General features: G+C 52.2%; 2 protein-coding genes across 5 annotated transcripts in view; one reads left to right on the top strand and one right to left on the bottom strand.

Annotated features, from left to right (window-relative positions):
- Nucleotides 1-26,272, bottom strand: part of ITGAE (integrin subunit alpha E) — a 60,253-nt gene that overhangs the window by 10,102 nt on the left and 23,879 nt on the right. For all 3 annotated transcript variants that reach the window (XM_045199156.2, XM_045199158.2, XM_045199159.2), the window contains exons 5-27: nt 26,142-26,259; nt 25,788-25,928; nt 25,258-25,373; nt 24,488-24,639; nt 23,743-23,896; nt 22,997-23,147; nt 22,443-22,510; nt 21,553-21,688; nt 20,841-20,983; nt 20,354-20,494; nt 19,475-19,699; nt 18,313-18,443; nt 16,809-16,939; nt 15,376-15,539; nt 14,071-14,199; nt 10,748-10,821; nt 7,470-7,602; nt 5,771-5,869; nt 5,002-5,081; nt 4,265-4,342; nt 3,729-3,798; nt 3,540-3,647; nt 186-242 (exon numbers count right to left, since the gene is read on the bottom strand). In XM_045199156.2, coding sequence (XP_045055091.2) covers nt 186-242; nt 3,540-3,647; nt 3,729-3,798; nt 4,265-4,342; nt 5,002-5,081; nt 5,771-5,869; nt 7,470-7,602; nt 10,748-10,821; nt 14,071-14,199; nt 15,376-15,539; nt 16,809-16,939; nt 18,313-18,443; nt 19,475-19,699; nt 20,354-20,494; nt 20,841-20,983; nt 21,553-21,688; nt 22,443-22,510; nt 22,997-23,147; nt 23,743-23,896; nt 24,488-24,639; nt 25,258-25,373; nt 25,788-25,928; nt 26,142-26,259 — 2,799 coding nt within the window. The remainder of the gene's footprint in view (nt 1-185; nt 243-3,539; nt 3,648-3,728; nt 3,799-4,264; nt 4,343-5,001; nt 5,082-5,770; nt 5,870-7,469; nt 7,603-10,747; nt 10,822-14,070; nt 14,200-15,375; nt 15,540-16,808; nt 16,940-18,312; nt 18,444-19,474; nt 19,700-20,353; nt 20,495-20,840; nt 20,984-21,552; nt 21,689-22,442; nt 22,511-22,996; nt 23,148-23,742; nt 23,897-24,487; nt 24,640-25,257; nt 25,374-25,787; nt 25,929-26,141; nt 26,260-26,272) is intronic.
- HASPIN (histone H3 associated protein kinase) lies at nt 186-9,810 on the top strand. 2 transcript variants are annotated; one of them, XM_053911762.1, is made up of 2 exons: nt 186-2,696; nt 8,435-9,810. In XM_053911762.1, the coding sequence occupies exons 1-2, from the start codon at nt 433-435 to the stop codon at nt 8,502-8,504; spliced, it is 2,334 nt and encodes a 777-aa protein (XP_053767737.1). In that variant the 5' UTR covers nt 186-432; the 3' UTR covers nt 8,505-9,810. The 2 variants fall into 2 exon arrangements, with proteins under 2 accessions (XP_053767737.1, XP_045055096.2); XM_045199161.2 differs by having other exon boundaries at nt 186-2,503; nt 8,435-8,539.

Genomic DNA, 26,272 nt, shown 5'->3' with positions numbered 1-26,272 from the left:
CCGAAGCAAAGGCACAACCCCGGCACACGTGATCCGGCGAAGGGGCTAAGGAGGGAGTGGGGCTGCCCTGTTTGGGTTGCGGGGTCGGGGAAGGGGGCAAGGCTCAGAAACGGAGTGTCTGGGCCTCTGGTCACCCGATTCAAGCCCTCCTCCCTCCCTTGGCCTCTGGGGCCCGCTGCGCTCACCTGAGCCGGATCGCTCCCACAAGCGCGCCCCTGACTCTGAGTGCACACCGTGTAATCCTGAAACGAGAACCATTTCCGCTAGCAATAAGAAGCAAGAGCATTGAAGTACACCGCCCTCTGCCCGCTCCCACGGGTCCGTAGAGATACGCATGCGCGTAAGGTGGGGCACCGCGACGGGACAAGCGCGCCTGCGTCAGCGAGGCGGTCTCGCGGTGTTTGCACTTAAATCGTTTGGCGGGTGCGAGCCATGGCGGCGTCACTCCCGCGACACAGAAATCGGCTCTTACGAACGTATGGGGCTGCGGGTGGCTGGGGGCCTCGGCGGCCGGGCCGGGCAGGCGCGCAGTGGTTCGCGCCTCAAGATCCAAAGCGTTTCTTCAGCAGCACCAGCAGCAGCAACGCCAGCAGCAGCGAGGAACCCTCGCGGTCTGTCACTTCCGACGATTCTGAGGACCCCGACTTCTGCAGCCAGGTGGGTCAGCGGCGGAGGCGAGCTGGCGGTCGACTCTCCAAGGACCAGCCGAGCTTGATCGTGACCCCAAGACGCCTGAGGCCGCGAGCGCGGCCCCCGCAGAAGTGCAGCACCCCTTGCGGCTCACTGCCCAGCAGCCCGGGCCGCTTCAGCCCGGGCCTCAGTGTGTGCAGCCAGTCCAGGGACGGCGGCGAGCTGGGCACCAGTGCCTCCCTGTTAAGTTCCCTGGCCTCTCCGGGCCCCGGCTCTGGGTCCCCAGTGCCAGGAGACAGTGTTATCGGCCCCTCCGCCCCTCTGAATGCAGCTTCTCTGGACCAAGCACCTTATCCCTGCTCCCAGGAGGCAGCAACAAGAGGCAGCTTCACCAGGTTGACCCACCACGCCAGTACCGGCCTCAGGTCAGCTCTCTTTAGCCTTACAGACTCAGGAAACCGTGAGGATTCTGAGTTTGGGACAGATGGGAAGAATATGAGGGAGACCTGCCGTGAAAAGGTACTGGTGGGGAAGAGGCTGGAGAGCCCAGGTTTATCAAGCCTCCGAAGGAAGAGGGCCACAGACCAGGACTCGCGTCTAGAGACTGGGGCTCAAGGGGCTGTCCAGACAGAATATGAGGCGGCCAATGGGAAAATGAACAGGCCCCAGAGAACTGGTCCAAGACGGAAAAGGAAACATCAGGAGGCAGTAGAAACCTCCCTCTTCCGGTATGACAAGTTTAAAAAGGGCCAAAATATGGAAAAAGACTCATTCCTCACCCAGAACCTGACTCATTTACAGAAGGACTGCTCTTGGACCAAAGCCAGGGCTTCCTTCAGCTTCCACAAGAAGAAGATCGTGACTGCACTGTCAGAGGTGTGCAGCAGCAACAACGTTGCCAGTTCTCCCTCTGGCTCCCTCATAGCAGAATATCCAAGCCCTCCTGGCACGGACAGAACAAACAGTGCTTTGTCCCCTTGGCACTCCTCTTCCATGTATTTGCTAAGCCCCTTAAAGACACTACATGTCGCAGACAAAAAGGCATCCTATGCTGAAAAGGTGTATAGGGAATGCAACCAGGAGGGTCCTATCCCCTTTAGCTCTTGCCTTTCCACGGAAAAACTGGGATGCTGTGAGAAGATTGGGGAGGGGGTATTTGGCGAAGTGTTTCAAGCAGTTGCTAATCATATGCCTGTAGCCCTAAAAATCATTGCTATTGAAGGACCAGATTTAATCAATGGAACGCATCAGAAAACTTTTGAGGAAATCCTTCCAGAGATCATCATCTCCAAAGAACTGAGCCTCTTGTCAGATGAGGTAAGCAACCGCACAGAAGGCTTTATTGGGCTGAACTCAGTGCACTGCGTTCAAGGATTTTACCCTCCCTTGCTCCTCAAAGCCTGGGATCACTACAACTCAACCAAAGGGTCTTCAAATGACCGGCCTGACTTTTTTGAGGAAGACCAGCTCTTCATTGTGCTAGAATTTGAGTTTGGAGGGATTGACTTAGAGCAAATGAGAAGGGAGTTGTCCTCCATCGCTACTGCAAAGAGCATTCTACACCAGATCACTGCATCCCTGGCCGTGGCAGAAGCATCACTGCACTTTGAGCACCGGGACTTACACTGGGGGAACGTGCTCTTAAAGAAGACCAGCCTCAAAGAAGTCCACTACACCCTCGACGGGAAGACACGTACCATCCCCACCCGTGGGCTGCAAGTCAGCATCATTGACTACACCCTGTCACGCCTGGAACGGGATGGCATCGTGGTTTTCTGCGACATTTCCATGGAGGAGGACCTCTTTACAGGTAAAGGTGACTACCAGTTTGAGGTCTACAGGCACATGAGGAAGGAGAACAACAACTGCTGGGGTGAGTATCACCCTTACAGTAATGTGCTCTGGCTACATTACCTCACAGATAAGATTCTGAAAGAAATGACCTTCAAGACTAAATGTAACACCCCTTCCATGAAGCAAACGAGGCAAAAGATCCTGCATTTCCATAAGACAATGCTGAACTTCAGCTCTGCCACTGACCTGCTCTGCCAACACAGTCTATTTAAGTAAGTCGGAGGTGCCTCACCACCCCAAACTGAGAGGCCACTAGTCTTGAAAGCCCCCAGTGCTGTTTTCAATCTCTGTCCCCAGAGGAGGGTGACATTCTCATTCTTTCCATGTTTCTATTCAGCTTTTCAAACAAGAATTTTGTTTCCAAGTGGAAACTGGAATGTTTGTGGAAATGTTTAAATGACAAATATTCTTTAAAAATAAACTACACATGAGAATAAGTGTTTACAACTTACAAACCCTCTTTCAGTCAGCAGAGTCCATTCTGTAAGTGTCTTTGCACATTTTCATTTTTGAGCCTTGACACTTTATGTGGCCTAAGGAAAAAAATATTCAGGAAAGCCCAAGACCTCCACTGTCATACTGATCAGAGCCTGCAGGTATCATCAGGCTGGCTTTGGGAACCACGCTACACACCAGGAGTCAACCACCAGCAAAGCAGAGACCACGACAGACAGACTAGAGGGAGAGAGGAAAGGAAGACGGTAGCCAGTTTACAGGGAGACATCCAAGAAGTGCCACATACTTATCAAGCTCATTTGCCAATCACAGAGAAGTAGACTTTAGCAGTTTTCAACAAGAAAATAAATGTCTCCGTGGCTACTAAAAAGGTTTGCATTTTTTGCTTATTTTTCATCAAGGGAAGGGAAACAAATGAGGCTTTAAGAGCTGGGTGGTTGATACTCCTTCTGAACATGAAGGAATTTACTCCTAATGTATTCCCAGGTTAACTAATCTTGTTTTAACTCTTTTTCTAGAACTCTGGTTTTTATGCCTTTGAGAATTCATAGCCACTGTGGAAAGAAATGTGATTGGGATTAAGAAACACATCTAAGTACCTGAGTCTTTGTCAGTTTCTTCACTGTTATAAGCTGAAGACCTTGTAATTTGATAGGAACACAGATTTGTAGCTGGAATTCGGCTTCAAAGAAGTTTTCCCCATGTATCTGCAAAGGAAAGAGTGGGAAGTCTGGGTTGGTGTTGCTTTGCCACTTGCAGCTTTGCAATGATAATTACTAAGCACTTACATTGAAGGGGAATTCTCTGTAGTCAGGGCCATCGAGCTCCTGGCTTGTGTTCACATACATCACTGATGGCCTGCAGTGGAGAGGACACATGCTAGGCTCAAGGCCCCCTTCTAGGTGAACCTGAACGCTACCAGTTGGATACACCAGGACAGGTTCCTTAAGAGGATTCAAAGCTAAATATCACAATGTAAATTGGTGGTAGGGCAGTTGGGGTCAGATAGAATATGTGAGCTGGTTCTGTATATAATTATTTTTCTCAAAGGCCTTACTTTCCTCCTTCCTTACTCTTCAATCCTGTAGCCCATCTTCTTCCCTCCTTAGCACCATGTCAGTACCCTTTTGTAGCAAGACTGCTTGACGCTACTACTTCGGGTGCTGCTGTGGGTTTCTAGGACCCAACTGTTAAGGTCCTAGAGATCAGTGGGAGCTTCCTCTCAGAGAAAGGCAGGGCCCACGTCCAGCCTGCCCTCCAGTCCCACTCAGAGAGAGAATGCCTGACACTGTCCTGTAGGTGTTGGCCCCTTGGAGGTACTTACTTGGGAAGAACTGCAGTGAAGGCATGCCTGAATTGAAGGCTGTGGGTCTCTGTGACCAAAGACAGTCTTTCATTGGCACTAAGGAATAAAAGTGTCAGTTCTTAGCACACCTGCTTTGTACATATGTCTACTTCTGTGCCTTGGCTTCCCAGGGTCGTCAGGGGTCAGATAAGAAAAGACTTGCAGATAAGCAGAGTGCTGAAGAGTTGCTAGAAGACCATACTTGGAGAAACCTTGGTTTAAAAGGGTTTCTCGACCTCAGCAATATTGACATTTCGGGCCAGGTAATTCTTTGTGAGAGACTGTCCTGTACATTCGAGTTGTTAAGCAGCATCCCTGGTCTCTACCCACTAGATGCTGGTAGAACCCCCAAGTTGTGTCAATCAAAAACATCTTCAGGTACTGCCCCTGGGGCAGTTGAGAACCCTTTCCCAACCCTCCCCCAAACACACACGTTTCACAGATGACAGAGCTTCCCCAAAGTTAAAGGAGTCAGAACTAGAACTCCAGTCCAAGGCTCATTCTACCAGACTGTACCATAGTTTTACTTGTGTGCCAATAAAAGAATGTTTTAAATGTCTTTGATAATAACTGGGGGGACAAAGGTGCCTTCTCTGGGGTCACTGAGGTTCTCTTCTTGCTGGGCAGGTAGGGGGCCATAGCTCTTGTGCAGGCACACGGCAGGGAGATTGCCTCCAGGGCCACCACCCGGGCCTGCTGTGACAGGCACTGCTTACTTTGTGATGTTCACAGTGATGTCAGCTGTCCTGTTTGGAAAGGCACTGTCCTCTAGTTGCCAGACTACTGAGAAGTTTGCCTATTAAAAAAAAAAAAGTAACTTGATTCTTCTTTATACTATTCACAATTCAGACTGCTTCCTACTAAATAGACAGTCCTGGGAAACATACAGGCTCCGGCACAAACAGCGCCCCTTCTTTATTACAAAATCGTAAGCATGTAATTCTGTAATACAACAGTATCACACTCAAGTACACCCTATGATATTTTAGGTGAAACGTTCAAATTCAAACTAAATTATTACACCCATATTATTACTTTACCAACCCTCTCTCAAGCAGGCGTTGCTGCTGCTGGACCCTGCGTGTTTCTCACATTTTGGTGTCATGGTATGCTTCCACATTTAGTGTTCCTTGTAAGCCACCTCTTCCCCTTTCACAGCTGAGGAAGCATCAGAAATTCCCACAGCTCAAAGATGGTCGGTGGCACACCAGAGACTCACCTGAGGACTGATAACTTCGGGTCTGATGCCCCTCCCACACTACCCACTGCCCCACTCTGCTGTGCTGTAGGGAGCCAACACTTCATGGCTGTGCCCCCGCCCCCACTCCCTATTTTCAGCACAAACTCCGCAGGCCCAGGCACAGCTATGGGTTGACTGTACAGTACAGGGAAGTGCGGAGACCACCACCGAAATTCCACTGAGACTGGGAAGTGGAAGACAAGTCTAGGGTAGTGAGAAGGGTCAGCTGATCAAAACGGACTCACAGATGACCTCTTGAGTATGGGGTGACCGATCTTGCAGTTCATGACCAGGACAGAAGCAGCTGGCTTAGGGTCATCACACTGAATGTTTGGGGAAGGAGGCTGTTAACACAGAAAAGACTGTTATTAAAACGCAAAAAAAAGGAGCAGTTTCCTCACATGAATCTGTAGCCATTTGCTGATTTTTCTCACATGCTAGACACCCTGCTGATAGCCGAGTGCACCCGTCAGACCTGGTCCCCGTCTCCCTCACAACCTGGGCAGGAGGGCTCAGTAGTGGATGGTTGAGCAATTTAAATACAAAGCCTAGGGAGTGGTTCTGTGAGAGGTACAGAGCAAAGCAGTAGAGAAAGAGTTGAATTCAAACTTGGAGGAAACTGAAAGTCTTCATGGGGAAGGAGACATTTGCAGCGGGCCACGGGCCAACACAAATTAACCTTCTGAGGTGGCACGAGCCCCAGCACCACCCTGCCGCCTTTTTCAATCACGGCTCCTCCTCCGGACCACTGAGCACAGAAAAGGACTTGAACGACTACGATTAACTCTCCCAGGGAGGGTGCATCGCTAGTCCACTCCAGATGCTTAGGAGATCATTTCATTCTTTTCATATAAGGGATGCTATCCTAGCCCAAATAGCCTCAGACCATCAGGCACAAGGCCAGCTTTATTGGTCCATTACAATGAGGAAAACTGCACTGGTGTGTCTCACCAAACAAAGCAGAAGGTACTTATTAAAGGTCTCTGGGAAAGGGTGGTGTTCGGGTGAAATGCGAACGCAGCAGTGTTTTGATGGGCTCAAAGTAAAGCAAGGCTGCCTCGGCCAGTGTGCCGCGCCCCATGAACCGAAAGCTCCCGTGTTTGATTTCCGGTCGGGGCACATGCCTAAGCTGCAGATTAAGCCCCAGTTGGGGCATGTATGAGAGGCAATGAACTGATTTTTCTCTCCCCATCTCTCCCTCCCCCTCTCTCTAAAATCAATAAGAATGTCCTCTGGTGAGGATAAAAATAGATAAATAAAGCAGGGCTGTATGTCAAAGGGTCACTCAGCTTCTGATGTGCACTGCAAAGTGGGCCCAGGGACCCATTTCTTTGCGAACGATTAAGGTGGGTATGAGAAGCTCTGTCCAGGAATGCATCCTGGGTAGTGCTGTACCTCGGGTGGATCTAGACTGCTTCCCGTGTCAAAGTGACTTAGATTGTCCAGGCGAGAGGGAGATGATTCCACAGTCACAGATCGGATTTCGAACAGCAAAGTTTGATGGCCAGTGATTTTAGAGAACGACACCTCTCAGGGTGACAATACTTCACAGCTGCAGGATGTCCCTGGGCAAAATGCCATTTCCTAGTGTCTTGCAGCTGGCTTTGTGTCTGCAATCCCAGGCTGATAAATGGCGGGGCAGACTTCTACTTTTTAGTCCTAGCTACCTTATGAGAGATCATTTCTCTCTCAGAACCTGGGCTAAGAAAGGCTGCGAGCAGGGAGGAGTGACTGTGCAGCCAACGGGTCCCATGGAAGGCCTGTGAGACGAAGAATGGCGTGACTGGACCCATGGCACAGAGTGGGGCTCACCTAGTTAACACTCATTTCTTGGAACCGGCCAAGATAAGGCTGGAGGCAGAGTTAGAAGGTTGCCGTGGAAAAGCAGGTCTGCAGGGGGGAAAGCCGTGAGCGGCATGTTTCCAAAACCGCTGTCAGAGTTACCTTTTGTATTCTCTTAAACAGGAGGTTTCCGGGGTAACTCAAAGCCATGCTTGTCAGGTAGGAATCTTCCCCGGAGTTGGTTAGGTTAACGTTCATTGTCAGCTCCTTTGTGACACCCACCACCAATCTCTGCCTGCGCAGGGTAGGCAGATAGATAAGTGTTACCAGCTCATCCCGTAAAAACCTCGACGCCATGCAGTAGCACATTCTTAACTGACCTCTTAGATACGTTGCCTAAAGGATCCATTTAGCTTAGATTTCCTTCCCCTTAACGGGAGCAGACACACGGACCTCCACACCCACCTCAGTCGCCCTGTGAGGTAATCATAGTGGCTCCATTTTTAGTGTTTACCATGTGCCAGGGACTCTGCTAAGTGCTCCACATGCTCAATGCGTCCTCACAATAACCCTGTGAAATAGGACGGGTATTCTCCATTTTATACAGAAGGAAACAGAAGCCAGGAGAGGCTCTCTAATTTGCTGCCTGAGGTCTAACAGCCTCAAAAAGAAATTGGGAGAATTGGATCTATATCCTCTTTCAACCACTTCATCGCACAAATCGGTCCACTTCACATATTTATGGGTAGCTTCTCTGTGCCAGATACCCTGCTCACCACCAGAGAACTCGGTGCACGAGACTGACACCACCCCTGCCCCTGCCCCTCTCCTGGCCTTAGCTTTCCCACCCACAAAATCATTGAGGCCCTTCCAATGTAAAGGCTACAGTTTAACACGTGAGTCTGTTCAGCCAAGTGCAGAGAAGACGGGGATTTGAGAGTGCTCCCTTCAGTCTGCGGAGGCACCGGGGCCCCAGAGCGCAGAACTACCAGCAACTGAGGTCTGCAGGAAAATGTCTCAACAGCACAAAGAAAACAGTCCCACCATCTGAAACCGTCAAAGATGGAACATGGAGCTCTGGGAAGTAACCGTGCGTTTTGTTGTGTTGTCTTTGTTTGTTATCACAGCCGAGAAGAGGACAGATTGATTGGACGGAGAGAGGGTCAGCGACAGAGCATGCCATGGAGAACCATCTGAGAGATGACACACGCCAGAAATAAGACAGTAGAGGCTGGGGTGGAGAGGAGGGGTAGAAACCAGAGGTGGTAAGGCTGTGCTTTCGAGCAGAGCGAAAAGGAGAGAAAACCCAAGGATGAGTCCTAAGTTTCCAGCCGGGATGACCGATGAGGGAGACCGCAGGCAGAAGACCAGAGGGTGGACGAGTTCAGTCTGGGACATGACGAGAGGTGTTTTTTTCGGATAACAAGGTCGAGATGTTGAAACGTCAGTTGGAGATAGTGTTCCAGAGCCCAGGAGAGAGATCTAAGAGCCGTGGGAGTAGTTTAACAGGGGTTCTTAACCTGAGGGCCAGGGAGAGTGTCAGAGGCCCGGGTGCAAACGCGGACGTGTGCACATGTGCCCTTCTAGGGAGAAGGGTCTGCAGTTTTCCTTTAAGGAGATCCATGTCCACAGCAAGGTCAGAAAACCCTGAAAGGTTTGGACGCTGAAGATTAGGCATTTTTAATAATACTTTTGAGAAAAGAAGAGGCTGCTTGCTGTGCACACTAGGGGGCGGTGTCGGGCCAGCTGTGTGTGCAGCATCTCCAGTTCACACGGAATTGGCTGAGACGGCGGCTCTTGGCTGTAATTAATTCCCTGCTGGAAACAGCTGTGCCTGCTTGTTAGGCTGGATTCCAAAGCACTTAAAAGTCTTGAATTGGACCCTGAGCGGTTGAGATGGGCAGCTCTAAGCCATCCACGTCTGAAACGCAAGTCCTGCAAATGTCTATGAGAAAACCTGCCAGGACTTGGGGACACTGTCTTCCCCACAGATACCAACTCCAGCCACTCCTGGCCAGGAGGGCATTTTAAGACCACCACGTGCCCAAACCAAGCTCCTGCTCTCTTCCTCCCCACCCGGCCTTCCAAAATCATTCTTCCAAAGGCTGCCCCAGTTCAGTTCTTGGCATCGCCGTCATTCTAGAATTCAGCATGGTCCAATAGAACCTTTGCAGTCGTGGAAACAGCCCACAGCTGTGTTGTTTAATATCTTGCGTTACATGGGTACAGAGCACTTGAACTGTGCATAGCACAACCGAGGGACTGAAATTTTCATTGTATTTCATTCCATCGACTTCCATTTAAATTGGACAGCACAGTTCTAGGTGCCCAGGCTGAAACCTTGAAGGCGTCTTAGAGCCCTCTCTTTCCCTCACTCCCCACATCCAATCTCCCATCAAGTCCTATGGGCTCCGACTTCAAAATGCAACCACCTCCATTGCTACCACTGTGGCCCAAGTTACCATCACTCCTCGCCTGAGGGATTGTAAGAGCTCCTTCCTATCTCCCTGCTTCCACCTTTGCTCCTACAGTCTATTCCTCACACCACAGCAAGAACGGTCCTGTTAAAAGTGAAAGATCATGTCATTCCTCTGGCTTCCCAGCTCATAGCAAAAGCTCTGTGCAGGGCCTACGAGGCCCCAAGTGACCTTTCCTCTGCACACACACTACCTCTCCCTCCTGTTCTACTGCAACCACATGGGGTCCGGACCATTCCCCCCACCTCCAGGCACACTCCCATCTCAGGGCACCTGCAGTCACTTCTCCTTCAGGTGCCCATGTAGCTCATTCCTTGACCTCCTCCTGCGTGTACCAGTGTCTCCTCAGCGGGCCCCTTCCTGACCGCTGTTTAAAACTGCCACCCCCTCTCCTCCCAGCACTCCCTCCCACTTTCCCCGCCTTATTTCCCATCATAGTACATCCTGACATAATATTAGTTATTCATTATCTTCTCCCCCTAAAAGCAGCAGGAGGGCAGGGCTTTTTGTCTGCGTTGTTCACTGATGTGTCTCCAGCACCTCGAGTGCTTGGCACAGAGGTGACTGAGCCATAAATATCTAATGAGTTAAGCAATAAGGTGAGTCAGAGAAGAGGTTACTTCTAACTGAGGTGATCCTAGGAGAGACACTGGGCTATGAAAATAGCATTGCCTGGGATGTCAAGAGACCTGGGTTCAAGTCCACCAGATACCACTGCAACTCATGCAGGCTCTCAACTACTGAGTCTGTTCTCTAATCTATAGAATATGGGAAAGCAGATCTCTGTGCTGCGTCCCTCATGGGATGGCTGAAGAAGCAATGAGATAAGAAATGCAAAAGCCCTTTGTGGGCCATGAGGAGAAGGGGAAGGCAGTGCGCAGCTGATCCTGATCAGGGAGTTGCCCAGGTGAGCCTTCAGGAGGAAGGTAACTGCAGAAACTGTGATGACTGGACCCGACTCACTGAGAGATGGTGGTGGCCAGCTGTAACTCAGCAACACACAGCAGCTTATTCTTGCAGGCCTTCTCATAGGGCAGCTGTAACGACACAGAAAGGGGCAGGATCAGCCCAGGGACCCCGCCATGCCCGGCAGCCTTGCCTCATGATCTGCTCCTTGGGACGTGCCTGTCCCTCCTTCTGACTCTTAAGAAGTGCAATTACAGAGAAGTGAAGGCTGACAGGCTGCGGTTGTGTCCACTTGGCCAAGAGAGCTGTGACCATGACATTCCTTGATCTGTCAGGGGTAGGAGGAACAGTCAGGGAACAGTCAGGTGACAGGTGACAGTAGGGGGTGTGTCTGCTCCTACAACACAGGTATACCATGAGTGAGGCCTCTGGCCAAGGTCAAAACTGGGGTGACCTTCACGGCATGGTGGGAGTGCCTGTCACAGCATCACTCACAACTCACTGCTCTGCAGTTTGGGGGAGGAAAACCTATATGAAGAGAAGCTCCCTCAGTCCTCTCAAGTGGAAGGAGGAAGAGCAGGGGCACGGAGGGAGGGCACTTAACCAGATGTGGCCAAGGCCCAGTCCTGCAAGGTCCTCTGACCCCATGGCCAGCCTTCTCTGCAGGTTAAATATTGCCCTTGCAATCTTGCCCACACTACAACAAACTAATTCAGAAAGTCACAGTGGGGCCAAAACCCAGTTCAGGTTGAAAAGCCCTAGTTCCAGCTGAAAACTCAAATTTTCTGAAGAATCTGGGTTTATTTTTTATTATGAAGGAAACACAGCCAGCTCCTTAACTAGGAAATCTCTGCCTTTGTCCCCCAGCAGCCAGTGACCGTGTCAGCAGCTCTGTGCAAGGACTCTGTCCAGGGCCTGGGGAGGCGATGGGAGCCCAGAGCTAGAAAGCAAACCTCTGCTTCCTGGAGGAGGGAGATGCAATTTGCAGATGTCAGAGCTTGACACTGACCCGGTCAACAGTGTCAGGCAAGGGGTTTTTTTTTTTAGTTTTGTTTTTCCTATAGCCAAGTAGCCTCCTCTCTTTTACCCAATTCCAGCAAGAGAGCAGGGTTAAACTACCTTAAGCTCCCAGCTAGAACTCATTCTCTGGAAATATCTATGTGCCTAAGTTAATACCAAATCACTTCTCCTCATCCATTTTATCCGTGGAATAAAAAATTTCTTTGCCAAACCATCAGAGTAATCATGATGAGTAAGGTAAGAATCATGAATGGATGTTAAACGAGATACATACATAATCGGAAAGCACCTCCCCGTGAGGTGCTTACACATCACAAAGGGAAACAGCGCCGGCCACGGGACAAAGCGGTGCGGCCCCGACCAGACGCACTTGGACGACACAGCATCGCTGCTGCCACATTCTTGCCCAAATGCATCGTCCGAGTCTAATCATGAGGAGACATCAGACAAACGAAAGTTGCGAAGCACTCTGCAAAGTAACTGGCCTGCACCCATCAAAGATGTTAGAGTCACGAGACAAAGGCTGAGAAGGTGGCCCACGGTCGAGGGGACGACAAGTGAGTGATGGCGAAGCACAGTCAGCGGTCCTGGGCCAGAAGGACATTTTTCTTTCGCTATACAGGACATTAATAGGGCCACTGAGGAAACTTAAGTAAAGTAAATGATAGTATTTTATCATTATTGATTTCCTGATTTTGATCATTGCGCTGAGGTTGTATAAGAGAATGTCCTTGTTTTTTAGGAATATATAGTGAATATTGCAGAGGAATAGGTGTAAAATCTATAACTTATTCTCAAATGGTGCAGCAATATGAGTGTGTGTATGTGTGTAGTATATACATATATGTGCGTACGTACTGTCTCTATGCACGGTGAGAGAGAACGATAAAGCAATGTGAATGATAAAGTATGTGATAAAATGTGAAAATGGAACATCTGGGAAATCTGGATAAAGGATGCATGGGGATTTTTCGACTATTCTTACAACTTAATGGTAAGAAAACTATCAAAATAAACTTTTTTAAAGACAGAATATAGCCCTGACTGGTGTGGCTCAGTGGACTGAGTGCCGGCCTGCAAACCGAAGGGTCACCAGTTCAGTTCCCAGTCAGGTCACATGCCTGAGTTGCAGGCCAGGTCCCCGGTGGGGAGCACGTGAGAGGCAACCACACACTGATGTTTCTCTCCCTCTCTTTCTCCCTCCCTTCCCCTCTCTCTAAAAATAAATAAATAAAATCTTTTAAAAACCCAGAATATATATAATTAGTGATAATCTCCTTATTAATTCAACTTTATTACATTAGTTCTCCCAGTCTTTGGGATCTACCTTGCTGTCATTACCCAAATTTTAAAAAACTATTTACAAAATACGCATACTATTACATGTTTACAATAAAGTCTCTGGCCTAAAACATTCAGGTGAACATCTCTGTCCCTGAGGAACCCGATTCCCCCTCCTCCCGGGCAGTTGGGCAGCAGAAACAGTCGCCCTGACCGTGTTGCCCTCTGGCTTCTATTCGCTATCTGTGATGGATACACTGGCTGTTGACCAGCACTGGAGCTGAAAGCTTATAGGATTTAATTAACACAGAGCATTTGGGTAAAACTATTGGACAGTTGGGGCTGTCCTATGGTTACCTGGAAATATGTTACTTGCAGTTGTTTTGCCAGCAGGCACTACTTTTGGCTTTTTAGTTTCAATCTTGGAGACTCAGTTCATTCCAACTGACTGTATTGCTCCTTAATGCTCAGGCTGTCACTTCTTTGAACCTGTTCACTTTTCTGTTCCCCGTGAGACTCTCTAAATGTAGGCAAATAGAATATTCCAGGGGCCAGGGCCTGGATACAAGCAAAATCACCTTAGATATCACAGAATCAGGAAGTATGACTGTTCGTTTTCCCCCTCTAATCTCCCTTGGTTATGAGAAAAGTCTCTTGTAACACTACCCACCCATTAGGATGCAAGTTTGGTGGACTAGCCATTCAGCCCGAAGGCCCTGGGCGGGACCTGGGTAGACAAGCACACCAAACGGCAGCCGCCCTGCAGTGCAGGGCAGATCGGCCCCTGTCCAGTCCCCACGGGACCCCACCACACTGTCATCAGAGACTCTTGCCAAGTCAGGCAATGTATTCATACCCTTCATAAGGCACGTGGCAAGCACTTTCTGTGAACATAAAGGAGCCAGCCTTGGGTGCCAGTTTGGAGACATGGCTACCCACCAGTGAGGCCCATTTGAGCAGTCAGGGGGTGCAGTCTGAGGACCCTCCCAATTCTAACAGCAATCTTTGAAGTTAGGGGGGCAGGTGCTTTTGGGGGGGTGACTCCCAGAGGGTCTGGTCCTAGCTGTGGGTAGAATCACCTGGAAGATGGCGGAAGTCTCGCTGTAGAGGTCCAGGACAGGGTGGGGATGGTGGCTCCAGCCCTTGGGGGTCTGGAGTTGGTAGCTGACGTAGATACTGACGTTGGAGAAGTGGTCCTCTTCAGAGAGCTGCAGCGTCACCAAGGAACGCAGAGTTGGAGATGGAGATGGGGAGAAGGTGACAGGGAGAATGCTTTTAACTGAGGTTGTCACAATAAGAAATAAGTGATGAAAGTGGTGAGCCAAAGTCCTAAGCCTCTTCCACATAAGCCAGGCCGAAGGGAAGCTTTCATTTACTCAAGCTGCCAAGAGTGTGGGGAAAATCTCCCTTGGTCTGCTGTGGCCTCGGATCTCATAACTCCTCGTGGTTTCCACCCCAGTCACAGAGCGATTCTGGCCCGAGTTACAACTCACTCGACTGGATTCGGAGGGCAAATGCCAGCCACGGAAGGGAAGGCTCGTGGTCACGTCTGTGTTTACAAAGAACGATCTTTCTCAGAGCAGCATGGAGGACATATTAGAGAGGTAAAAACCAAAACAAGGAGATTGCCTCGGACAACATCTCTCGTTCTCTCTGTGGGCCTCGCTAGCGTGGCGGAAGCTTTGAGCGTGTGAGCGGAGGCAAGCGTGCCTCGCCATGGAAAAGGTGGTTGTGCTTTTATGTAAAGAAGCCATAGAAACTCACTAGAAACTCTTCCTTAGTCTAGTTAATAATTGGAACAGATGTGGGAACAGATGTGTCGTCAGAAGCCTAATTTATGGGGTTAGTGGAATAAATGACCTTGTAGATCCAAAGTTCCAGGTCCTGTCAGGCTCTGAGCCCTGACAGACATTTCCTCATGCCTCTGGGCACCTTGTCAGGAGCAAACCTTTGTAAACGGTAACTTTTGTCTTTCTGTTTCTACTTTCCCTCATTCAGTTTTTCTGACATTGATTCGAAGGACCCTCAGCCCCACTGTTGTCACCAGGCCAGGGCAGATGACATGGGGATGGGAAGAAGAGCAACTAGAACAGTTCCCTTTTTGCTCAGACGCCAGGAAGCTCGGTGATATAGTTAGTGTTCAATTTCAGTAGGTTCCTTTAGTTTGTATTTCTGGTATAACTAACTCCATCTCCCATACCATTACGTGGTTCCTTTTTTTTATTGTATTTTTTCCCCATTACCATTTACTCCCCTGGTTCTTGATCTATTATTATTTTAATTGTCTAGTTTGTATGGACAGACAGATATCCCTCACTGCACACCCCTCATTTCTTTTCTCAACAACACAGACTCCTCTGGACCCTTCTAAGCCCCTCACTTACCTCTCCCTCTGTAGGAATGAGCCCAAGGGCCTCACAGAGAGGGGACACACCGCTCCACTCCCGAAGGAAGCTCTGACAAGTTCTGTGGTCTGGAAACTGTAGCCTCTTCCTCTGCTTCATCATATCCACGTCCAGTGTGAAATTCAGAGACATCTTTCCAAGGCCTGGGAGTAAAGACCAGACCCTCCCAATGAGGCTAGCATGGGCGAGCCCCGGACACAGGTCCCCCAGCTCACCCGAGGTTCCTTGGTAGTCCCTCCTGAGTGTGTCCACACACAGGTGCTTCCCTGGGACTGGACTTCTGAGTGTCTTCACTTTGAAAGTACTTGTCTCATGGTCTTCTGGCACTTGGCCATGGTCCCTTAGTGCCCCAGCCCCAAACTCCGAGCAACACATTCCCAGGGCTGAGTAAGCCTTCCCTAGGACAGGGAGGACTGAGGGGGGAGGCTGGGATCAATGAGAGAAGAAGGAGGAGGGGGAATAGCACAGGGAATAGAGAGGAAACCACAGAGTAAAACCTAAGGAGAGCAGAGCTGGCAGCACCTTATAGGTGACCTGGGCCAACTCCTTCACTGTACAGAATAGAAACCAGGGCCCAGAGAGTGCAAGGCACCTGCCCGGTATCACGCAGCCACTCAGCAGCAGCTGATCAGGCTCTACGTCCAAAATCTTGCAGCCTATACAGCTGGAACTGGCAGGCCTGTCCTCTTCGACCCCCCACATTTGACGATGGCCTCCGTCTGCAGTGAAGCCCCCCCCCGCCCCCGGCCTGGGAGAGTGCTTTCGTATTTGCGGGAACCAGAGTGACATCTCAGGGATTGTTACTGAGCTGTTAAACCTTGGGGACTGTTGCTGACAGATTACTCTGGAGGGGAGCCCTTGGGGTGCCACCCTCTGTCTTCTGGAAACAAACCTGTCTCCCAACCAGTGCCAGGTAAGAGGATGGGAAGGGAGGCCAGACCTCCAGCAGGGCATTCAATCCCACATGGGCCAGGGAGACACAGTGAGGTGGGGAGGGGAGAAGACATAAATCAGGAAGAAAGAGAAAGGGCACTTCCCAGGAGACCCTGCGCGTGCACGCCCACACAGGCGCATAGTAGACGGAGATGGAGACACGGCTGCCTCTCTCTGAGTCTTCTTTCTGAAACTCAACCCTTCAAACCCGAAGAAGGGTTCCAATGCCCCTCTTCCCAGCCAGGTCAGATACACCCCTTCAGAGTGTGGACTTAACAGCAGATCACCCTTTACTAGCTGTTCACACTAAACAGAACCTAATGTCAAAGGAGCTAAGCTCCAAATGGAGGAATTTCAAACACCAGGACCTCATAACTCACATACCCAACCCCACTCCCATCCTCTCTGCCTGCCCCACCCTCCCCCAAGCCAACAAGGAATAAGCCAACCCTGGGTGGGTCAGCTCGGCTGCCTGTTACCTGACTTGGCAGCTGTGGTCACAGAGCTGATTTCAAAACATAAAAGCACATCCACACTGCTGTTGAAGCCAATGGGCAGTGCCTTGGGGTTGAAGTTCATGGACACCTTCAGGTGAACCACAGGTCTGGAGCTAAATAAGATAGCAAAGAGGACCGTGAGAAGTGATGGAGTCAGTGGTTGGCTCAGTCATTCATTCAATGAATATTTATCAAACATCTCTAGTGTGCACCTGCTGTTCTGGGTCTTCAGGATACAGTAGGGAAAGAGACAAGTCCCTGCTCTAGTGGAAAAATAGACAATAAGCAAATAAACAAGAAGAAACAGGTAATACTAGTTTCAGGTAATGCTATGATGTAAGAAAAATAGGATAAGGTCATAGAGACTGGGGCTTCTTAGGATGGGTAGTCAGGGATGGCCTCCCTGACGAGGAGACAGTTGAGATATGTTTACAAGAGAGAGTCGGCTACATGGAGATCTAGGGGAAGTGCACTGCAGGCAGGAGGCACAGCTGGTGCAAAGGGCCTGTGGTAGGAATGAGCCTGGTTTGAGGATCATAAAGGTCAGCATGACAGGAGCACAGTTAATAGTAACAGGAGATGGGGAGTATTCATAGGAGGGGTAGGCAGGGCCAGGCCATGGAGAGCTTTCTGGGCCATGGGAAGGAATCTGGGTTTTACTTTCAATGGGAACCATTGAGGGGTTTCAGCAGGAGAGTGAAGGGATCCCTCTGGCTGCCATGTGGAGACCAGAGCCCAGGGAGTGAAGCCCAGAAGATGCCAGGCAATGACCCAGGTGAGAGGGGACAGTGTCTTATATGGGGAGGCATTCTGGAGGTAGAGCCAACAAAAAAGGTGTGTTGATGGGGTGGCAGGGGAAGGAAGAGAAGAATCAAGGATGACCCCTGGGTTTTTTTCCTGAACAAGTGGTGTCATTGCTGAGATAGGAAGCTTAGGGAGGGGCTGGGTGGGGGAGAATGAAGGGCAGGTGAAAATAAGAGGTCCATTTTTAGATATGTTGACTTTGAGATGCCTGGGAGCAACAGCAAACAGGGTATTGAGTTGACAGCCAAGTCTGGGACTTAGCGGAGAGCACAGGGCAGATAGGTGCCCTGTCAGCTTATTTATAGCCATAGTACTTGATAATTCACTCAGGGATGCGCACAGGAGCTCTGAGGTTAGTGATAGTAATGGCAGCCATCACGGGCAGTGTGCTAAACACTTCGCATAGATTCTCTCAGTTAATCCTTGTAACTCTGTGAGCCGGGCACTATGGTCATTCCCATTTATAGATGAGAAAACCGGAACTTAGAGTTCAATAACCTGCCCAAGCACACGCCATTAAGTGAGAGCTGCCCTTCAAGCCCAAAGGGGCAGACTCCAGGGCCAGTGCCCCGAGCCACCTACTGTCTCTAGTTAGTGCCTAGTATCTTCATGGGGTCACTCAGGGCAGCGCAAGTGGGTGAGGCTGGGACTTGGGATTGCAGAAGGCAGGGCAGACCCCTACCGGAGCACAACCGCCCGGCCAAGAGTGCCCACAGTGATGTCATCAAGGCCATCGCCACTGAAATCTAAGCCACCGTCCACAGATGTCCCAAAGTAGCGGAGTCCTGGGGCCACCGCGGAGGCTCTGATGTGCTGTGGAGGGAGAAACACAAGGCATGGGGGAGGAACAGGAGGGTCCTTTTGGTTTTATTCAAATAAGCAAGTCAGCATGGGCCCCACCCCTCAATGGGAACCCACAATTAGAGACTGGGAAGAGCAGGGCAAGGTCTCCCAGGGAAAGTGGCATTTGAATGGAGCCTTGAAGGTCAGGTGGGACTTGACAGGGGAGATGAGAAAGCAGAGGTTGGGCAGAGCAGGGTGGTCTAAGGCAACCGCCAGGGGTCAGGGAGTAGGAACGGGAGGAGAGTTGGGTGTAAGGAGGCTTAATGTGGGGCTGGGAGGTGAGGGGGGTTGTCTAATCAGACACAGGGTGGAAGATGGGGAGGAAGATGAGCAGGCGGGGCAGGGGGCATTGGGGATGGAGAGGAGGGGCTCTATCAGGACAGCTAGAATGTTAGGATGGACACGGGGGCCGACAGGCTGTGCCAAGCATCAGGTGTCTGGGATTATCCTGGGTTTTTCATGGGGTGGATGGGGCCCAGAGGAGCGACAGGTCTGGGGGCAAGAGGGTGCTTTCCGCTGGGCAGCATCAGAGAGAGATGCTTCAGAGCCATTCAGGTGAGGTGCTCAGGGGGCAGCTGGGCAGACAGGACTGGAGCTCAGGTGAGAAACTAGTTGGAGGTGGCATAAGATCGCAAGAGAGGTTGGCAACAGAGCCCTGAGGGGTGAGAGTTAAGGCATGGAGGGACTAGGTGGGGGACAGGAGCCAGGGAAGGGACAGAAAGAGAGGAAGGAGGATGTGAGGCGGGTCCACAGTGGCGTATGCCAGAGAAGGGAGCTACAGGTCGGAGAAGTGGACAGATGTTGCCAAAAGCTCTTGCCTGACCTGGGACCTCCCAACCACCTGAGTGACTTCTGCCCTTCACTGGGCGCTCTCAATCCTGTGGGACTGCCTGGTGCTTAGACCTGGGACTGACTTGGGCCTCAGGCCAGCACATCTGGTGGGACAGGGAGGAAGTGGTCCCTACCCCGGGGCAGAAGCAGGAGAGAGCCCTGCGGGTTACCTGCGAGCAGTGGGTAGAGAGGCCATCCCGGCGCCCATTGTAAATGTACACGCTGCCGAAGCTGATGTCATCACCTGCCCCCAAACCCTCCAGGGGGGCCCCGATGGCCACATCTGTGAGTTTATCCTGACTGATATCCCCCACCGTTGCCATGGCAAAGCCAAATCGGGCATCAGCGAACCCAGGATGCCCACGCAGTGTGTGTGCCAAAGAGAAAGAACCATCCTGCAAAGCAAACAGGCAGCTCAGCCCTCAAGAAAGGGATGCAGGGGGCCCGCCCTTGGCCACCCCAGGAGGCGTGCTCACTGGACTTGTAATTCAGATTCTCTGGCAGGGAGTCTGAGGCTCAGAAGAGGCAAGAGGCCTTCCCAAGGTTACACAGTGAGCAAGCGGTAAAGCTGGGATCCTCCTGCCTTGCAGCTCTGGACCAGAGCCTGCACCCTCTGCTCCTGTGGTTAGGAGCACCGGACTGGCAACCGGGAGGCCTGGGTTCTAGTCTTGTCTCAACCACACACTTACTGTGTAAACCCGGACACGCCTCAACATCTCTGAGCCTCAGCGCCCTCACCTGTGAAATGCAAGTGACAGCTACCTCCCGCAGTTACTGGAGAACCAGGTGAGGTAGTACACAAAACCTGTTTTGTCAACGGTGCTCCTCTCCAGGAGGTCATCGCCACCGATGTGAGAGGATGACATGGGGTAAATGAGAAAGAGGGGTACAGGAGGAGGTGGGGCTGCTGTCCACCTGGTTGCCACCCTCCCTGAGCACTTCCCCGTCACTGTTTTCTGGCACAAGGCAGGGCCAGGGCGAGTCCGGCCTCCGTCACCTCTGCCCAGGCTGAGCAGCCGCAGCCTCCGCAAGCCTGGAGACTCTCCCACCTGCTTATTCAGACGGTACACGTAGACTCTGCCTTCCTGTCCATGAACGTGGTAGAATGGAGCAGCCACCAGCAAGAAGTCCGTGGTTCCATCCATGTCGATGTCCACAGGACACAGCTCAGAGCCAAAATAGGACCCCATCTACAGCCCAGGAAGAACTCAGCTCACAGGGCGTGTGGGGGAGGCCCCCTCCTGCACCCCCTCAGCAAGGCTAGACCTCTGCCCCTGCTCTTCCTGGACCCCCAAATTTGGGGCATTCCAGATCAGTCTGTTCACCAGAGTAACACAGGAGACCGGGACAGCAGCCCGACCCCCACAATGGGGAACTGCTGGCGCAACCAGACATGCAGAGCCAGGGCAGAGGCACGAGCTCTGCCTGGGCTGGGTCCCCAATCCACTGTGTGCCCTGGAGCCTGTCCCTCCCTCTGGGCCTCCGATCCCCCATCTGTAATAATGGGGGAGTCTGTGGCCCTTCCCCAGCAGGTACCTGCTCTCCATCCAGCACTGGCATGAAGTTGGTCTCTCCACCCTCCTTCTGGAGCTCAAACACGGCCCCCCGATGCTTGTGCCGTGGAGCCCCCGCCACGTAGGAGAGGCCACAGGCCTTATGCAGCACCGCCACTGAGTAACCTGGGGCAGGGATGCTGTGGTTGTGACCCGGGGCTCCCACCAGGCCACTCCTCTGGCCCCGTCACCACCTTCCCAGCCAGGCCCTGGAAGTGGCCTGGGCAGGAGGACAAAATAGGAGACTGTCCTACTCATCTTTTTAAAAATTGGCATCAAGGAGCTCTTCCACTTACCCACTACCACTGGCCACACACGTGCCCTACCACACAGATGTGACATACACGCATCATCACATATACAGCTTTGCTCAAAATACACTCATTTGCACACCCAGTATATAAGGACTGAGGTGAGGGGTGAAGGGTCTCCCACCACTATCATTAGTGGTGAGACTCCATGTTCCCTAGGTAGCCATTCAGGGCCACTCCACAAGTCAAGAACTGAGCAGCCCTGTCCCCTCCCAGAAGGCCCTAATTTTCACCTCCAGGTCCCTAACCAGGGCCTATCTTTTAGTCCATGTGACCAATCTGGGCCATTCCCAACTAGGAAGCCCAGTGCAGCGTAGGGTGAAACCTCATTGTCCCTGCCTAGGCCCCGCCCTCCCCCAGGTGGCCTCCAGGCGCCCCGCTCACCCAGGTAGCTGTGCTTTCCAGCCTTGGTGTCCACCACCGTCTGGTTCAGGAAGTGGCCCCTGCGGCTGTGCATGTTGTAGAGCAACACGCCCCCCGACCAGTCAAAGGCCCCTACAGCGCCGAGCAGCACCTGCCCCTGAAAGGGACAAGGGTGAGGCCATCTGAGCTGGAGGTACAGGGAGCCAGCCACTGAGGCCTCAGATCTACCAGCCAGCACAGCAAACCTTGTGCTGTGGGGGTAAGGGGGCGTTCTGTGGCCCCGTGCCCACCTGGCCAGTGATGCAGGAGGAAGATGGGATGGCAAACACTGGGTTCCTGCCAGGGGAGCTCTCCCTCTAATCCCAGCCACTCCCAGAGCCGTCCCAGGGCCCCGAGTGAAGCATTAAAATAAGTGTGATTGAGAAGACAGAGATCTTCTCCTCTTTTGCAGGGTGCCCAGCCTTTTCCTGGCACACAAGGCCCACCTGGGTTGAGTGACAGTGCCAACCGTGCTTCTACCACGCACAAGAACCACATCCCCACTGTGCCTGAGTCTCAGCCCTCCTGTGGGAACAGCGCCCCGCCGAGGGCAGAAGTAGGCAACTTGGCAAGCCAGCCGAGGCCAAAGCCTGTTACTACTCTCTATTTTAAGAAATGTTCAGTCCACAAGCACACAGAACAAGAAGACCTCCCATAGTATGGTCATAAATATGCTCTTTCTTTTGTCTACCTCAGAGGTCCAGATTAGGGTGAGCAAGAAGTATTCTCCACTACCCTATGTGGCTCCTTCAGAGACATCCCCATAGGAGGGCAGAGCCCTGCACTTGTGAGCCAAGGGTCTCTCAGTCCCTGGGAGTGGCTGGGGCCCCTCCTCTATGGCAAGAATGCCTGGTGCTGCGTTGGCCACGTACCTTGTCCAGGATCTGGGCGCTGAACCCGATCTGTGCCAGCTGGTACTGGAGGGCTTCTCCAACTGTGCCTGGAAGCCAAGAAGCCCAGTGAGACATTGCTATGGGCAAGGTGAAGGAGAAACCAAGCCAGGGAAGGTCCAGCCTGGCCTCACTCCCAGACGCAACCAGGTTTGGTGTGATGGGATGAGCACCAGGCTGAGGGTAGAGACGTGGGTCCAGCTTTCGCAGCTCCTGGAAGAGAGCTTGGGTAGTTCCCTCCCCCTTCCAGGGCCTCAGTTTCCTCATCTGTGAGCTGCTGGGAGCTCACAGTCACCCTTCCTTCTCCAGCACCAGGTCAGTTCATCAGAGCTCCCTGGAGATTTGGTGAAGTGCAGAGGGCTGGGGATATTGTTACCTTTGTAGAGATGGAAGAGCTGAGGCTCAAAGGAATGACAGGAGTTGCCCAGAGTGACCCAAGGAGGTAGGCCAAGGGTGGGGCTGGAGGGAAGGACTGGGCATCCTGCTGAATGCCAAGGGGCCAGCCACAGGGTAGCCGAGGCCCCTGGAGCTCTCACCTTCCACGGAAACGATGCTTTGTTGCAGCTGGCTCACCAGCCCACCCAGTGCCGTGTAGTTGGTCACCTTGAAGGCATGGGTCTCACTGGGGTCTGAGGCGATTAGCCTCAGTTCTTTCTCAGTCTTCGGCTTCTCAAACGCCTCTCCCACCTGCAGAGAGGACGGAATCAATAGGTCAGCACCGTGAGGGCTGACTGCTTCCTAAGCCCCGAGCTCTCCAAGGCCGAGGGAGAGGGCTGAGCCCCGCCCCCTGGCCTTCAGGGCTTCCGTCACCTGCCCTCTACTTTCCCTGCTCCCTGTTCGCCCCCAAACACACACTCTGGGCTCCAGTTTTTTACATTTCCTGAACATTCTCCTTCTCATCCCTACATGTGAGTTTCCACTGCTTGCAGAGCCCTTCCCTCCTCTGTACCCCATCTGTCCTCCAAAACTCAGCTCAGCACCATCTCCTCCAGGACCACCCTTCCCCCAGTCCCAATGTCCTTCCTGTGGGCTCCCAGAGGGACTCCCCATCACTGCTGGCATGTAAGCCAAGAGCACACTGGGAAATGAGCCTTCTGCGGGAGGACCCAGTTGGCCGTGGGCGTGATGCCCGGGACATGGGGACTGGGAGAAAGGAAGTGGGTGAGTGTGAACAGAACAGGGTGTGGGTAAGCCACTCACAGAAGCCCCAACCAGGAACCCTGGCTCCTCCCCACCCCGGGCTGCACAGGGTCAGGAACTGACCCCTGCGGCTGGCTCTTACCCCAATGGCAAAGCGCTCAACACCTTGCATCTTTGGTGAGTTGATGACAGTCGTGAGGTCCAGGGGGTCTTCGAATATGTCCCCGTCGGTGAGCACCACCATGATCTTGGATGCCTTTTCTCTGGAGCCGTGTGTTGGTGTGAAGATGTTGTCTCTAAGTAAGGGAAAGTGAGGGTGGGGGTGGCTCTGTGGCAGGCAGCAGGCCTGGGGGTGGGGCAGCCTGCTCCCAATAGAAAAGTGCTGGACAGAACAAGGAATAGACATGTGTGAGAATAATAATGACATTAATAACAGTGGCTGATATTTGCCAAGCACTTGTGTGCCAGGCACTATTAGATGCACTGTACGTATTTTAACCCATTTAATCCTCACAAAATCCAATAAGGCAAGTGTTATTATTATTCTCATTTTAAAAGAGAGGAAACAAGCGGAGAGGTTAGGCCCCTAGGGCCTCCAAGTACAGACTGGAGCTGTGATATAGACCCAGGCAGCCTGGCCCCGGAGCCCGCCCTGCTTGCACTGCTGCTCGCAAGAGGAGTCTTCAGAAGAATTTTTGGAAGACTGTCCCGGGGTGTCACTCATCAGCCAAGGCTGAATGGAAAGACCTCGCATACCCCTCTCAGCCAGTTCCGGTTCACAGTTCTGTCCAGCCACCTCTCCGGGCATAGTGCCTCCACACCTCTGGGCGGGGATGCCAGCCAGCACCCAGTGGTACTCAGGTAATTCCCGCCGCCCTCACACTCACAGGACATGCTGCATGGCAGAGGCTGTCCTGGTGACATTGCCCACTTGAGTGATGTGCTGGACTCTGCTGAGGGAAGCCATCACATCCTGGCTGTACTGAAGGTCAAACTCGGTCTGGATCACTCTTCCGTACTGCACCAGGGCAAAGCTGCACTGGAGGGAGGGCCGGGGGAGGAGGTTGGCAGAGTCGCCATGCCCAAGGCCGTTGAGTGGCTCCCCTTGGAAGTGGTAGAAGAATCCACTCCTTCGTCCTCATTTAATGCAGGAGAAGATGCTAGGCACAGGGAAATCTCTGAGCAAGTGGGGTTGGGAGAGGTGTGACCGTGACACCCCCAGTGAAGCACAGACTTCTTCTCCCTGAACCCGTGAGCTTGTGCAGTCCCTCTCCCCTTTGTATTGGCCATGTGGCTTTCTCTGGCCATTGGGATATCAGCAAATGGGATATAATCAGACACATGAAAAGCACTTGTGTGCATTAGGTCTCGCCCTTTTGTGATGTTGCAGCCATGAAAACCTTGGGCTGACCTGCTGGAGACACATGGCCAGACCAGTGAGGCCATCTTAGGCCGTCCAGTCCCAGTCAAGCAACCAGATACCTGCAGCTGCAGGAAACCACTTCAGGCAAGACCATCAGAAGAACTGCCCAGCTGAGCCCAGCCCAAAGAGCTGACCCACAGAACTGAGAACAGCTCAGTGGTGGTTGCGTTGAGGTGGTTTGTTCACAGCAATAGACAGCAACAGACTGTGAGCCTAGCCCCTGGGGAAGCCTACCTCGAAGCACTTCTCATAGATACTCTTCATCATGTTAGAGATAAAGTCTTTGGCTTTCTGGAAGTCTGGGGCATCAATACTTCCTGAGCCATCCAGGATGATGGCAATTTCGGTGCCTGGGCCAAGACAGGGAGCAGGTCAGGAGTGGGCATGGAATTTGGGGCAGAAGTAAGGGTGGTGGTATGTCCTGCCCTGCAGGGCACCCATCCCCATTCAAGCCCCAAGGGCTCAGTTCAGGTAAGAAGTCGGTGAAGCTCCCAAGAGTGAAGCCTTTGTCTCAGAAGCAAAGAGAGAGCCAGAACCTGCTCAAGCTCTGACTGTGTGCGAGTCACTCCCATCACTCCCACTCTCTGGGCCTCAGTTTCCCCATCTGTAAGATGGAGGGGGCAGAGCAGGTGCTGGTGAGGCCTGTAGAATCCAGCCACTGCTCCCCATCTTGCAGACCTAGGCACCTCACACCCCTGGAGGTCACCAGCCTGGGTGTCAGCTCTGAGAGCTTCTGGGAGCAACCCAGGTCTTCCCCTTCTCACCAGCTTCTGCCTCCTCCTCCTCCTCTTCCTCCTCCTTTGCCCTCAGAGCCCGGCGCAACCTGGCTGCATTCTCTGTGCTGTCTCTTTTGTTCCTGTAGCAGTCTCCAGCATCCACATGGGCCTTGGGGTCCAGGAGATTTTCTTTAAAAAGTACACACGGAAGAGCTCAGAGTCAGACAGCCTCCTTTCTCACCTTGACAGAAGCCCACACTTGGCCCACGGGGGACCTAGGCCTGCCTTGCCCTCCCTGGGCCTCTGTGTCCCTCTGCCTCTGCCATGGGCTGGCGCCTATTCTTGGAGACCTGAGGAGACCTCTTCAGAGCTGTCCAAAGCCAGTGAGTATCCAGTCCTTACCTACATCGTTGAAAGAGACCTGGGTCTTGGGACTGAGGTCAGGGGCCAGCAAGCTGCAGATGCCTGTGAGTTCTGAGCTGAGGCTGTGGGGCTGCCGGACCACCTTTTGAATACAGATCTGGGGAAGAGGG

Source organism: Desmodus rotundus, chromosome 9 (assembly GCF_022682495.2).
Source record: "Desmodus rotundus isolate HL8 chromosome 9, HLdesRot8A.1, whole genome shotgun sequence".
In the NCBI taxonomy this organism is placed as follows: domain Eukaryota; kingdom Metazoa; phylum Chordata; class Mammalia; order Chiroptera; family Phyllostomidae; genus Desmodus; species Desmodus rotundus.
This window is presented reverse-complemented; position numbering and strand designations above follow the sequence as displayed.

Bases quoted from the DNA above. Each gene is read 5' to 3' on its own strand.
- HASPIN (XM_053911762.1), top strand. From the start codon at position 433: ATGGCGGCGTCACTCCCGCGACACAGAAATCGGCTCTTACGAACGTAT. The intron at 2,697-8,434 runs GTAAGTCGGAGG...TTGTTATCACAG, and splicing joins TGCCAACACAGTCTATTTAA to CCGAGAAGAGGACAGATTGA.